The sequence below is a fragment of the Saccopteryx bilineata genome, chromosome 12 (assembly GCF_036850765.1).
Source record: "Saccopteryx bilineata isolate mSacBil1 chromosome 12, mSacBil1_pri_phased_curated, whole genome shotgun sequence".
NCBI classification, from domain to species: Eukaryota; Metazoa; Chordata; class Mammalia; order Chiroptera; family Emballonuridae; genus Saccopteryx; species Saccopteryx bilineata.
Window position 1 is genome coordinate 4,782,117 of NC_089501.1, and position 14,668 is coordinate 4,796,784.

A 14,668-nucleotide genomic window follows, 5' to 3' on the forward strand; every position below is an offset into this window, starting at 1 on the left:
TGCCCCTGCCCTTGTCTGCATGGTGGCCAGAGAAGTCTGGAGGCTGAGCGGAAAGCAGGGACAGAATTACTAAGGGTCTGGTGTGCTAAGCTAAAGTGTTCATTTGCTTATTCATTCTCTCATTTGTTCATTCATTCATTCACTCATTCTTGCATTCAGTAATTATTTACTGAGCACCCCTCTGTGCCAGACACTGCTCAAGATGCTGGAAATGTAGCAATGAATAAAACACAAATCACTAGTCTGCAGAAACTTAGGTGTTAGAAGACATACATTAAACATTAAGTCAAGTGGTCACACGTTCTATGGAGAAAATTAAAGTGGGGTAAGGGAAAGAGAATAATGGGTACCATCTCATATAGGTGATTAAGGAAAGTATGTCCAATAAGGTGACATCTGAGCAGCAACCCGAAGCACGTGAGTGAGCAAGCATATACAGCTAGCGTTTGACTTACGACCACAATTGGTTCTGACAGACCGGTCGTAATACGATTTGGTCGTAAGTTGAGTAGGCTATATGTACAGAAATGATGTTATAAAAATCTTTAAGTCATATTTTATTATAATTTTCTTTCATTATTTTTATATATCATAATTTTCTTTGTTCATTTTATGCCATTTGTATCATCTCTACACCATTTTGTTTCTTATTCTTACATTCGTCAGGTTTAAGTAAAACACTGCATTACCAGTACAACTGGTTGAATATTTGCAAAGACAATTTCCTCTTGGTAGACATCTTGCAAGGGGTTTGATGAAAAATATCCAAGACACAAAACACAAATTGCTGTACCGAGTCTGGGATAACAGTTGAAATGGTGCACGCGGAGATGATAGTGCTGCCGGGAGCTGGTCCGCACTGTCGTACGCCCAGCTGGGCAACGCTTGCGCTGCCAGATGCAGAGCAATCGTGGCTAGCTATTGTGGTCATAAAGTCGAATGGTCATGAGTTGCATAGGTCGTAAGTCGATCAATATTTGTAACTGGAAAAAGAATACGTTCCAGACAGAGGGAGTAGCAGTGCAAACATTCTCAGGAAGGAACATGCTGACATGTTCAAAAAGGACAACCAGTGTGACTGGCCTTAGGAAACAGCAAACAAGGCCAGAGAGGTCAGGACTGTGTAGGGCAGTGCAGGGAGGGCCTGGCGGCTAAGTGAGACCAACGACATCATCTGACTAACGTTTAAAGGATCACCATGCTGAGGATAATGCAGGGAGGTAGAGGCGGATGAAGAGAAGCCAGTTGGGGGATGAGAGCTGAGCTTGCTGGCAGCAGAGTAAGTGAGAAGTGACCAGACTCTGCCTGTTTAGGGTCAGGGCAAACCAGAGGGGATTAGAGATAGAGAGCTGGGCTGACTGGCGTGTTGGCACCTTTGCTTTCCTACATCACGGGGCCCACTTTCCCAGATCCCCTGGCTAGAGCAATAGAGCAGAGAGTGTTCCAAATCCTGAGCAAGGAGTGGTCCTCTGCATTTGGTGCATATCCCTGCAGGAAGAGCCGGGGAATAAAGCAGCAAACAGCAAGGGCAGATGGTACCCTTGCACAGAATTTGCCCAGGACGACAGCTCATCCCTGCTGCAGCTGGGATTGTTGCTGCATTAGGATGGCATTGCTGCTGCCCCTACTGTGAGCTGGTGACGCCCTTACTTTGTTTCAGAACACACGTCAATTGATGATTGTGAGGAGCTGGTGATCAATACTACAACAACAATCAACAACTTATCTTACTACCAAGTGAAGAATTCCGTAATTCAAGATGAGAAGCTACATATTGCTGAATGTAAGGTTCAGACTTGGGTTTGGGTAGATACATGTTCATTTACGGCTTTGGTTGTGTTAACTAAATACAGTACTAGAAGCATTCAGATTTTCTCTTTTCCTGGTACAAATATCTGATTTCATTCTGAGCAATTAGAATATGCAGGAAAGTTAGCTTCTTACTTCTTGCTAAAGTCCCCTGAAGTTTGTATTTTATTATCATTTTTAATTTTTGAGTTATCAGTGTATTTATTATGATTATTAAGTTATAATACTGGTTTCCAGTAGCTTTTAAATCAAAACTTAAATTCACTGATTTTATTTCTCTGGTCACCAAATCCAGTGCTTTTAAAGCTTCTCATGAGTAACAACATGGATGGAATCCTGGAGGCTGTGCGTGTTTTCGGAAATCTCTCGCAGGACCCTGACATCTGCGATTTCATTGTGCAGAAGAATGGTGAGTTAATGATGCTTGCGTTCACACACAATGCCCTTCTTGCCGATAGACAGCGCAGCAGTCTCGAAGCCTGGGTCCTGACAGGGTGGTGCTTGTTTCCGCTCTGCTTTACATTCTGTTCCGTACACACGTACGTCCGTCGGCTCAGAATGCCAAGGCGGTGTAGGCAGTGTGCCCTGTGTGCCCTCTTCCTTATGAGAGGTCTTCTGACTTCCTAGATGGGGTGTGTGTGTGTGTGTGTGTGTGTAACAAGTTGTCTATACTCTCATTTCTGTCCATGGGAATGGACTCGAGATATACATGCTCCTTCATGTATGAGAAGGGCCATTACAGTACTGCTTGTCATAGCAAAAAATGGAAACAACTTACATGCCCATCAACAGGCAAAAGGATAAACACTTTTTGGTATATTCATGCCAAAAAATGCTCTGCAGCAATGAAAATAAATGCACTAGAGGCTTGTGGATCAACTTCAAACACATAATTTAAGAGCAAAAGCATTCGTGAGAGAGGGATATATACAGAATAATGCCATTAAAGTAAGCTTTAAAATATGCAAAACAAGCTTGGGTTTTGTTGATGTAATGGACTCATGTAGTAATGGTATGAGGTATAAGTGGTATTTGGAATTGATAAACTCCACATTTAAGACAAAAGTTATCTTTGGAGGGCAAGGAATGCCCAAATGTAAATTTGAATCTATAATGTTTTATTTCTTAAACTGGGTGGCAGGTACACAAGAGCTTACACTAACCATCCTCTGTATGTCTCAACTATTTCATATAAGAATAATAACTAAAAATATGTTGATGTAAGAAACCTGTAGAGAATTTTATGAGTTTATTTAAGCCAAACTGATGACATATACTGGGGAGCAAAATCTCAAATGCTCCTGAGAATAACGATTGTGCAGCTTCTCTTCTGCATTTGAAATTAAGTGGGGAAGGTAAAGAGAATTATGTGCAGGTGGGTGAAAGCAAGGTGGGGATTAAGTTTCAAGATTGTATGCTTTCTGAAGAGTGGTTACCCCTTCGAGGGTATTACTTCTGGCATCTCAAAGGTGTATTAACCTAGAGGCCCAAGAACAATGGACAGGGCTTACTTAAAACCTTTCACTAAAGAAGTTACAGGTCTGGGGTATGACTACCCACCATGACCTGCCCAGTTAGGAATTTATGATTTATTACAGCACCCCTTTTTTGTCCATAAATAACTAATTATCCATGTTCATGATCAAAACATTTAGATAATACAGAGAGAAAAGAACAAAGCCCAGCCGCAGCAAACTGTCACCCGCTATCTCACTACCACAGAGATAACTTTTCACATTTGGTGTACATTCTGCAGACTCTTAACACAAATGTGTGTTACACAGCCTTTGCCAAGCTCACTTTTGGACTTGTCGATGGGGCCAAGGTCAGAACAGGGTGGCCACCTCTCAGGTGTGCAGGAAAACGGAGGGGAGGCAAAACACACACCTATCCATTTTCCCCCAGCCCTCAGCCCAGCCCAGCTGGGGGACCAGAAAACAAGACAAAGAGTTTCATTTCCTAGGAGAAAGGGAAGCCAGGCCGCAGAGCCAGGGAGCCTGTCTCCCTTTTGAAATGTCCCTTACTCAGTAAGTTCTGCCTTGCCACAGGCCGGTTTCTGTGTTCTGATCAAGACTTCTGTGGCCCTGGAAGACCTCAGAGAAGATCTCAACAGGAGCCCTCCTGCAGGGCTGTGTAGAGAAAACTGCTGCTGGAGGTTCAAAGAGGCCTTTAGTTGTTAAAGATGAGGGTCACCTGTGTGAGTGGAAATCCATGTTTTCCTCCTTTCCAACTCGACTAGTGCCTTGGAGAAGGAACTGCTGTCCAGGTCCAGCCGCAGCAATATCTGAGGACAGAGGACCTGGTGGGTGGGTGTTGGGGAACCCACTAGCAGGCGATAGGAAGAATAGGTTAGATCCCCTGGTAGGATTTTCAGTTTTGCAAGCCACTTCCTGCTCATGTCCCCTTTGCCCTTTCCCCTTAAAGAATGGGGAATAAGGCGCAGCTGGGAAGCTCGAGCTTTACGGGTCTGCATTTGCTCTCTGCCCCCTCAGTCCACAAGTTCATGATTACGCTGCTGGACAGGAAGCATCAGGATGTCTGCTTCTCCGCCTGTGGTGTTCTCCTAAATCTCACTGTGGATAAAGACAAGCATGTCATCCTGAAAGAAGAAGGCAGCATTAAAAAGTAAGTTTCAAGGCGTGGAGTTCCAACTGTCTCAGAATTCAGAAAACCTAACTTTTCAGGCAGTTTGGGTCCGGCTAGTCTTTCCTCCAGGGCAGAGGTATTACGATACTGGGAAGAGCCAGGTTAGGGCTGAAAAGAGGGGATTTAGGTTCCACTGGACACCGAAAATAATTCAGGAGTTGATTACTGCAACTTATAGCTATTTAAATTTGTAGATATGAAAATATTTTAAATAATCACTGAATGATACACAATACATATTAAATATTACAGAAGGGTTATCATTATTGTTCTAAAAATATAAAAGTTAAATATAAGACGTTCTGACCTAGTTACTTCTCAATTTGCCTTTATGAACTCAGGTTAGTGGACTGTTTAAGAGATTTTGGTCCTACCGACTGGCAGCTGGCTTGTTTGGTTTGCAAAACATTGTGGAACTTCAGTGAAAATATCACTAACGCGTCATGTTTTGGAGATGAAGATACCAACACACTCTTAGGCCTGCTGTCATCATTTTTAGGTAAGACTCCTCACTATGAACTTTTGAGTATTATCAGAGTGACACAAAACATTTTTCCTGTGCCCTGTACAAATAAAGATTGGTATGCATTTGGGTGTCTGTATTTTTATATGCAACTACTGCCTGTTAACGATTAATTTAGAAATATCTGGAAGAGAATGAATGTTATTTACAATGGGGGCACAAAAACTTTAACTCATTGGACGTTGTCATGATTTATGGTTTCTACTATGGCTTTTTTCTTTTTTCTTTTTTTTTTGCATTTTTTATAGATTGCATAAATACAAGATGCTATTGTTTAAAAGTATATCAACATTGTTGTAATTGAGAAAATATGGCTAAAAGCCACTCCAAATTGTCATGCTTTTATGTGAATCTGTATATTTTAATTAGCCTCTGTGTTAATTAGCAGCTGAGAACTCTGAGCATTACTGGTCTGCATTTGTTCAGAGTCTGTGAAACTATTTGACATTAAGTAGAAAATCAATGATACAAACCAAAGGAAAGAGGATAGTGTTGGGCAAATAAGTATAATGTGATTGTTATGATCGCTTTTATTGTTAAAAATGGCCGCTGCTCACGTGATGATGCCCTCACATGATACAGCTAATTGCCTTTCATTCTTGGGAATAGGCTTGGTTATGCTAACGTGTGCTGAGGAGGGACTGTCCCACCGAAAAGTTTTAAAAGAGGAGCTAGGAGGCCATTTTAGGAAGAGAGACCACGTTGCTCCAGGGGAGAGAGGCCATGTGGTTAGAGGAGAGGAGGTAGTCAAGCTGGCATGGTGCTGAAGGAGAAGCCAGTTTGCGCAGAGAGGGGAAGGGAGATGGGGAACCAGAGGGCATAAGACTGGTGGGGGCCTTTGATTCTAGGAAAACTTGGATGTGTCACTAGCTTTGTGAGCGCCGAATGAGTGGGTTTTGGAGCCCAGTGTGTTTGTGTTTACTCGCTTGCTGAGTGTGAGCTAGGAATAAAGGTAATGGCCCACCAGTTCTTGGCTCCGCAGTTTCATTACCGTCTGCCGGAATTAAATGCGAACCAGCAAAAGCTAGGCGGCTGTGATGGTGGCCGTGGCTACCGGCTTTACAGATAGGTTCGTCCGTTTTTAAAATTTCCATTTTTAGGATAATTGTTTTCATACTGGGTTAGCCTAGCAACAGTAATTAGAGGCAGCTGATGAGTGTTTTCAATCATCCTTGTCCCCAAATGGAGACATACTTTTCCCACTACCCAGCCCCCTTTTGGATCAGCAAGGGCTTGTGAAAAGGCACCGTTTGCTGGAAGCTGTGGTTTAGGCGGTGTCGGTGTCCTTTGATAAGAGAATCTCTTAGTAACCCATGTTTTTATCTCTAAAATGGGGACCTGGTAATCCCTGCTCCACTGCAGGGAACCATGGAGACCAAACAAACAGCCTGAGGGCACTACGGAATGACAGGCTGTTGTCAGGGCCGAGTTTCAGTCCTGTGTCAGCACTTACAGGAGAAGTTTTAAGCTTTCTCGGTTTATACAGTATTTCCTCGTCTCTCAGATGGGCGCGATGGATGCCCACTGTGCAGAGGTGTTAGGCTGATGAACGAGCCAACGCATAGGAAGACCTTGATGCGACGCCTGTCACACAGCAAGCCCTGCAGACATGGTCGCGGAGCGCTCCATAAATCTTAAGCGTTGTAACCATACGTTATTAAACAGGAATTCACAACTAGGAGGTTTGCTAGGTTGATGTGAAATTTGCTTTTTCTCCAGCTAAACATAATTTTGTGGGAGTGGGTGTAAGAAAAATGAGTACGGTTTTGAATCACTGAGGTTCACTTGACTGCTCTGTGAACGTGAGGCTTCCCAGGTCGCCAAGAGCAAGCGTGCACACTCCATCCGCCTTAACGCAGGTCTCTGCTGCGGCAGAGCATCGACTCAGCTCGGAATGTAGGGAAAACACCCTTATCCCTGCCCGCCCCGGCCTGGGAATAATGATTAATGATTCAGGAGCTCTGCGGGGGGGGGGGGGGGGGGGGGGGTTGATAATCTGTGTTTTTAAAAAGCTTCACAGGTGAGTCTGGTGCAAAGAGTAGGAGGGTGGAGGCCAGGAAACCAGCATATTGCCCAAAGCCTGCCAGAGCAGACCTGCGAGGTTGCTGCGGACGGAACCAGAGCCCTGGAGTGAGCCCTCAGCAGCAGGCACCCTGGCCGGACCTGCTGGAGCCCCAGCTCTGCTCTGTCTCTGCTGTAATGCAAGAAGCCCTTTCTCCCCACCTTCTTCCTCCAGGCTCTGCTTGGTCATGCCAACTACCTCGAGGCTTCTTCTTACTGTACCCGTAGTGTGCAACTGCCTTTCCTCTGTGGTTGGTGCACTTTTCTGTCTCCCATTTGGACAGAAGATGTGATTGGGTCCCAGAGTCACTTCTGGGCCATAGGGCTTTTTTGCCTCTGGGAGCAGCTGACTCCACCAACTATTTGTGGCTTCCTGGAGCACCTAAGTTTGGGACAGTCAACCATAAGTAACGAGGATGGTGGGACCGCGAGCTCCCAGGACAGCTTAGAAGGGGGTGTGGACACAGTAGGCTTCTCAGCAGGGCAGCATACCTGTCAGGACGGTGTGGCATGGGCCAGCTCCCTACCAATCCCACCCTCAGCCTTCCCTTAGAGCCAGGCTGGGCTTCTGCGTGTGCTTCCCCAAACTCTGCACCTTTAACTGCATAGCCCTGACCTGCCTAGCCAGAGGCTCCTGTCCTTGCAAGCCCGTCTCAGATCACTTTTCAAGTCCCCTGTCTAATCATAGGAAATCTGTACTTATATAGCAATTAATCATGAACTGTGTGACTTCTCCTGTGCTATTGTTTGGTTTCTTTCATTTCCCCACTCCAATTGAGCCGCTTTAGGGAAAGGATATTGACTCACACAAAGTAGGTTCTTGATAGATGCTTGTGGAGTGACTCACATTAGTGGTACCTTTGCTTTAATAGTGCTATAGATGTTTAAAAGCATGTTCATTCTATCTTCATAAGATCTCTCTGAGGTTATCAGCTAGGTGACAGATGAAGAAAGGTCTAAGGGGTTAAAGTGACTTGCCTAAGGTCATAGTAGCAAAGTCAGGACTTTCCATCAGAAAATAAACATCTAGCCCCGTGTTTTTCTGCTCTTCCAGTTCATAGTGTCACCTAAAAAGAAACTTCTAAATCTGTAAGAATTTTTATGAGTGTATTTGAGCCAAACTGTGGACAATTGCCTGGAAGCAGTCTCAACAGATTGAGGAAATGCTCTGAAAAATGGCAGTTTCACCACTTATTTTATACATCAGAATCAAAGGGGAAGACGTAGGGAGGTTACATGAATTTGATTGGTGATAGATTAGGGAGGCAGGAGAAGGCAAAGCAGGGAAATCTCTGGGATTGGGTAAAAGTGAAAACGTATATGTTGTTGAAATGTTTACATAGGCAGGAGCAGGACAGTTAACAGTTCGAGGTTCACATAACAATAACAATGAGGTGTCTATCGGCTTCTGCTCTGGTGGGATGTCTGGCCTGAAGGAGAAGGAAGATGACCCGTACATTCCAGAGGCATGTTATCAGGTATATTATTGTAGCTGCAAAAGACAGCAGACTGGCTTGAGTAAAAGCAACTATTGACCTGTGTTTAGAGCAAGTTCTTCCCTATAGGACATGACTACCCAACCATGAACTGTTTTTATTCTTTTTTTCTTTTATTATTAATTTTAATGGGGTGACATAGATCAATCAGGGTACATAGGTTCAGAGAAAACATCTCCAGGTTATTTTGACATTTGATTATGCTACATACCCATCACCCAAAGTCAAATTGTCTTCCATCACCTTCTATCTGGTTTTCTATGCCCCCCCCCAACCTGGTAACTAAGAACTATATGATTCCATACATAGGTGGGACATAAAAATGAGACTCAGGGACACGGACAAGAGGGTGGTGAACTGCTTTTAGTTAGAAAGGTTTGATTAGACCATCCTGTGTTTACCTTAGTTCTCTGAGTTAAGGCCACTGTGTAGGTCTTCCCTGAGCTTGTCAGGTTACGTTAGTGGTCACATCTTGATTTATTAAAAAAACATTTTTCTTTTTTTGTCCACAATAGTATACCCACACCCCACACCATGGAAGGGGGCTATGGCATGGATGACAAAAATAAACACAGTAAGGTCAGGGGTCTAAGTCACCAGCACAGTGTCAGGATTTCTCATATCCATGAGATCCCTTCTTACGAACCGTGAGGACTGGGCTGCTTCTTGGCTTTTCTCTCCACAACATGGGCCTCAAAACCTTACTTCTGAGAGGGCTGTAGCTGTGTCTGGCCAGTTGGGCAGCAGTAAGTGAAATATAGATGTGGTTGGGAGTGTATTTGAATTTCAGTTCTTTTATAAAGATAGCTAAAAAAACAAACAAACAACAACAAAAAAAACAGGCCACTTTGAAAACAGGATGAGCTATTAAATAACAAAGTCCCGTGTTGAAGTGTGAGCACTGTTTTTCATAAAATAATATAAGTTACCCAACTTTTTCTTGATGGGTGACTAGAAAAATGAAAAGGATACAGTAATGGTCCACAACACAGTTGGGATGCCGGGACGTTGACAGTCTTTTTAGAAAGTAGTTTGAAAAGAATGTTGTCTAAAACTTCCTGATGTATTACAATCACTTTTTATAAACTCATTATCACTATGTTTATCTTGAAGTTTCTATTCAGGTTTTTTTTGTTTGTTTGTTTGTTTGTTTGTTTTTTGTTTTTGTTTTTTTTTTAGAGAGACAGAGAGAGAGAGAGGAGAGAGAGAGAGAAGGGAGAGGAGCAGAAAGCATCAACTCTCATATGTGCCTTGGCCAGGCAAGCCCAGGGTTTTGAACCGGCGACCTCAGTGTTCCCAGGTCGACACGTTATCCACTGCGCCACCACAGGTCAGGCTATCTTGAAGTTTCTAAATGGTTGCCTTAGCACAGCAGTCTGCCATGAGCTTCTGTTGGGGGACTGGCAACTGGTGACCAGGGTGTGTGGTTTATTATTGTGACTGCAGAATACACTCAGTTTTGTTTAATGTCCATTAAGGTGCGTGGGACTTAGCATCTGGGTGGGTAGAGTGGGGCACAGCATTCGAGTTAGAGGAGCACATGGTTCAGCTTATGTCAAAGAGCCAGTAGATGCTTCTGTAACACGTGAGGACTGTGCCTTCTTAGAAAATAGGGCAATACTGGATCCTTTAAGTAGCTGAACAGCAAGCTTGGAAATAGTGCAGTGAATAGGAGAAGCTTTTATGGAGGCTGTAGGGCAGTTTTTCAATTGCTGGGCTGTGGAGCAGTCCACCAGAAATTTCATGTCAGTCGGCGAAAGAGTTAACCACCCCGATACTGTATGAAAATTATAGATCCAGTGATCTTAGTGAAATTCTCTTATGCTCAGGGTGATTTCTGCCTTAGTGGTCCCCAGAATAACTCTCCTATTCTCACCGCTCCTCAAGTGTGAAAAGGTTGAAAACCGCTGCCACAGGACACATAAACTAATGGAGATTGTGTTATAATGATCACTGACAACTACACTGTCTTGAGTCTTTTAACCTTCTCTGATACGTTGCCTAAAATGCTGGTATTTGGAAGTGTGCTATGCACAGAGGATTTAGGAATGGCTAGATTTCCTAGATCAGCACTTTTCACACTGTGGCCAGCATCTTTAAAGAATAGAGTAGCAAAGAAAGAAAATATCAAAATATATTTTTTCCTACATTAGCTTCTGCCACTCTTTGCAATAGAAGTTCCAAATTTTAATCCCTAATGTAATATGGCATTTAAAAAATGTATTTGCTCTATTTACTTTGAAATTTTGGGCCTGCTTTTCTCTTACCTGTAGCTATTTGGCCACTTTTATTATGTTGTCTAACCCAGTTTAGAGTTAATAGAGTCTGAGTGTAGATTAATTATAGGCTAAGCCTCAAGAAGTAACACGGTCTTGATATTAGATGTTTTTTTAAAGCATGAAAATAGAGATTTGCTAAAACCACCAAATCCAACCAAAGCTGTGGGCAGAGGCAGGGACTGTGAGATACACGGACAGACCTCAGCCCTAAGCATCTTGGGAAAGAAGGGCATAAACCCAGAGGATTCATTTTTAAATGGAAGTTCAGTGTTAAGAAGATCTGGAAAAGAATGAGCAGGAAGAAGATCTAGAAATCTGAAACCACTGAGTCTCACAGACTCCTCTTGTCCAGCAGCAGGCTTATGGGAAGAGCTTTGAAGGCATCACTGTCAGCACTCTCCTCTCCAAGGGCTGGTAATTCAGTGGGTGTGGTGCAGGTTTGCTTACAGGGTGTCCATGGAGCGCCTTGCTGAAGTATTTGTCTGCCCAGCACTTATCTCAGAGCTGCATAGCTGCTCACCCAGCTGTGAGGAGAGGAGGGGAAGGCACAAACTGGGATTCCAGACTCCCTTATCTTACTCTGGGTGGGGACACTACCACTAATAATGCCAAAGTACACAGTGTACAGAAATACGCAGTGTAGAAAATTTGATGTAAACAGCAATAAAGCAGTTCATAATAGGATTTTCATTAGCCCTATGAAGAACGTTTTCAAATTATTTTGAAATATTTGTGGTCATTTTAGGACTTAGTGGTTACCACTTAAGGAGCCTGCCTCTGCCACAGACCTAGGAAGTGGCAAAGCCAGCCTTCTGACTGGCAGGCCAGTGTGTTTTCCTAAAGTATTTCTCTTGAGGTGTGAGACTCAATATAAATAGCAAAAGTGCAGTGGCGGGTCAGCGCAGAAACCCTAGTGGCCATTCATCTCCCTGCTTGGATAGATATACCTATGATAGTTTACGGAATTCAGGATGTCTTTGGATTAAGTAGAAATTAAAATTGTAATTTTGCAATTTTTCACAAGTTCTTTTCTGCACTATCCATGGACTCATTTGAAATTCTTATACTCCTTGAGATCCTCAAAGTCTCCCACTTTTTACTGTTAAAGGTCAGAGCATAGGGATAGGAGGTTGTCTTTTTAAAGAAGTATGTCCAGGCTGCTTTTCTTTTTCTTTTTTCATCTTCTTTTTCCAAGTGAGAAGAGGGGAGATAGACTCCTGCATGCACCCCAACCAGGATCCAGCCAGCAACCCCCATCTTGGGCCGATGCTCTGCCCATCTGAGGCCATGCTCATAACCGAGCTAAAGTAGAGACTCCACGGAGCCATCCTCAGCACCCAGGGCCGATGCACTCAAATTAATTGAGCCATGGCTGCGGGAGGAGAAGAGAAAGAAAGAGAGAAGCAGATGGTTGCTTCTCCTGTGTGCCCAAACCAGGAATCAAAGCCAGGACATCCACCCACTGGCTGATGCTCTACCACTGCGCCAACCAGCCAGGGCACCAGGCTGCTTTGAAGAGAGCAAAGTTGATTTCTAGTCGAGTTTTAAGTGTCAAATTCAACTGTGTTACTTTCCCAAAGAATTTCCTGACTCCATTTATATCTGTCATCCACTGAAGTAATTAGCACAGATAAGGAAGTAACCTATTAATACAGGGGATCCTTGGGTTACCACACAGTTCTGTTCCTGCAACAGTGATATAACCCGAATTTTGGTGTAAGTCAAAACACACCTTAGCCTAAGTCACTTACCTATCCTAACATAGTTGTAATATCATAATCTAGAACATAAAAACGTAACTAAGCCAAAGAAAAAGGAAAAGGACATAAATATACTGTACTGTACACTGTACTGCATATTCTTCTGCCGTGTGCAACCAAACTAGTTCGCCCACGTAGTCTGTAAGTACGACACTAACGGTTTAAGCCAAAACACTCATGTCTCGATTTTTTTAAGTTTTAATGGGAGTGAACATCATGAACTCAAAACGGCGTATGTCCAGACTGTCGTAACCAGAGGACCCCGTGTACTTTGTTTTAAGCAGTTGTGATCTGACTTTTTGGATGTGGACTTATACACATAAGAGATTAGTTAAAATAAAAGTTCAATGCAATTTAGAAATTTTTTTATTATTGTCCTTTTTATATTAAGAAACTAACCTCTATGTATATATAAATATTTGTAAAGAACAGAAGAGAGTAAATTACTTCTCCAAAAAAAAAAAATTTACAAACAACAACAACAAAAAACGAGTAAAAAATGTCTTTTAAGCCCCAGATCCTATCAGTGTCATGTTGGAATTTGGGATGACCCAGGATACGTTTAACTCATGCCATTAAAAATTAACTTTATTCAATGGGATTACATTTCCGAATAATTGCTGTAATTTACTTTTTCTGATACAGATGAAGAACTGGATGCGAGTTTTGACCAAGACCTAAAAAACTACCACAAACTCCACTGGGAAACAGAATTCAAACCTGTGGCACAGCAGCTTCTAAGCCGAATTCAGACTCGTCACAGCTTCCTGGAACCCCTGCCTAGTCCTCCTTTCTAACATGATGCAAATTAACACCAGAAACAAGAAGTCAGGTGGCCTTTATTCTTAAACAGTGGTAACAAACATGAATATTTTCTTTTTCAGTATTAACAAATACTGAAAGTTTTTCAGGTACTGATGTTAGTGAGCAGTAGAAGTATTTTTAAAAAAGTAAGCATTTCTTCTTTTTACACATTATGTGAAAATGAATGTACATGTATTTTCTGCTACGAGAAGTGTAAGATGAAAAAATATATGAATGGTTTTCTGAGTAAATGACTTTTCTATTCTCTGTTCAATAATTTAGTTCTAGTCTTAAAATCCCGATTTAACAATTCTGGAATTTAAGTGCTTGTTAATCCAATAATTAAATGAACTGTGCAATGAAGGCTATTAGATTTTGTATATAGCAAGAATAGTGGTCAATATTGTTAGGGAATATGTTAGTACGTGAGCATCTGTACTAATTCTTATGTCATCTAATAATAATTTTTTGGTTAGGCACCAGTTTTTTTGTTGTTCTCCTATTAAGAGAAGAAGTAAGTGGAAAAAATTTAGGAAAGACCACTTTGGGCCATCTACTCTTTATTAAATTAGTAAAATAAATGAAGAAGGAAGTATTTTACCTGTTTTCATTTAAAATAAAATCACTAGCTCAGATAGTTTTTCCAACTGTAATTCTCTATGACCAGGGAGGTGATAGAATGTTCTAGAAAGAATGTAGGTTTAAGCGTATGAAAAGTCTCAGTTTGAATTCTAGCTCTCCCCTGGTTGGACCATGGACAAGTAACTTAATTTCTTGAGCTGAAACTATACAATAGGAATAATACCTTTTTTTTTTATCATAGTGCAGGTTAGGGGGGCAATGGACAAATTGCCTAGTAAAGTGTCTAGAATGTAGTAGGTAGTCAATAAATTAATATGATCCTAGTTTATTAGTTCGCCATTCTTTGAAGGATAAATTTGGCTTTAGAATAAGTTATAAAAACCAAAAAATCAAAATTACTGTTGTTATCTGAGACAAGGCAAATGAAGATTTGGAAATTAAAGTAGGTTTACTACTCAACTTGGAGAAAAGCTGATGTTCATGGTTCATCTCTCAGCCTGCAAAATATCAAGACTAGTGGGACAAGGATGGCCATCACAAACTGGACAGGCTCTCTAAGCCTATTAGAAAAAATTTCCAGGAACAAATAGATTTTCCAAGGGCTCTTCTAATCTGGGGCTTATTCCTGATTAAAGCTCAGCAAAATTGCTAGGGACGCTCACCTTATCATAGCCTGTAATTCATAAGTATGCGTGAGTAGATTCACTC

General features: G+C 42.2%; 1 protein-coding gene across 3 annotated transcripts in view; it reads left to right on the forward strand.

Moving 5' to 3' along the window:
* The window catches only part of ARMC2 (armadillo repeat containing 2), a 139,243-nt gene extending 125,395 nt beyond the window's left edge, over positions 1-13,848 (forward strand). For all 3 annotated transcript variants that reach the window (XM_066247950.1, XM_066247951.1, XM_066247952.1), the window contains 5 exons: positions 1,661-1,783; positions 2,105-2,218; positions 4,302-4,434; positions 4,797-4,954; positions 13,220-13,848. In XM_066247950.1, coding sequence (XP_066104047.1) covers positions 1,661-1,783; positions 2,105-2,218; positions 4,302-4,434; positions 4,797-4,954; positions 13,220-13,371 — 680 coding nt within the window. In that variant the 3' untranslated portion in view covers positions 13,372-13,848. The remainder of the gene's footprint in view (positions 1-1,660; positions 1,784-2,104; positions 2,219-4,301; positions 4,435-4,796; positions 4,955-13,219) is intronic.
* The last annotated feature ends 820 nt before the right edge of the window (positions 13,849-14,668 follow it).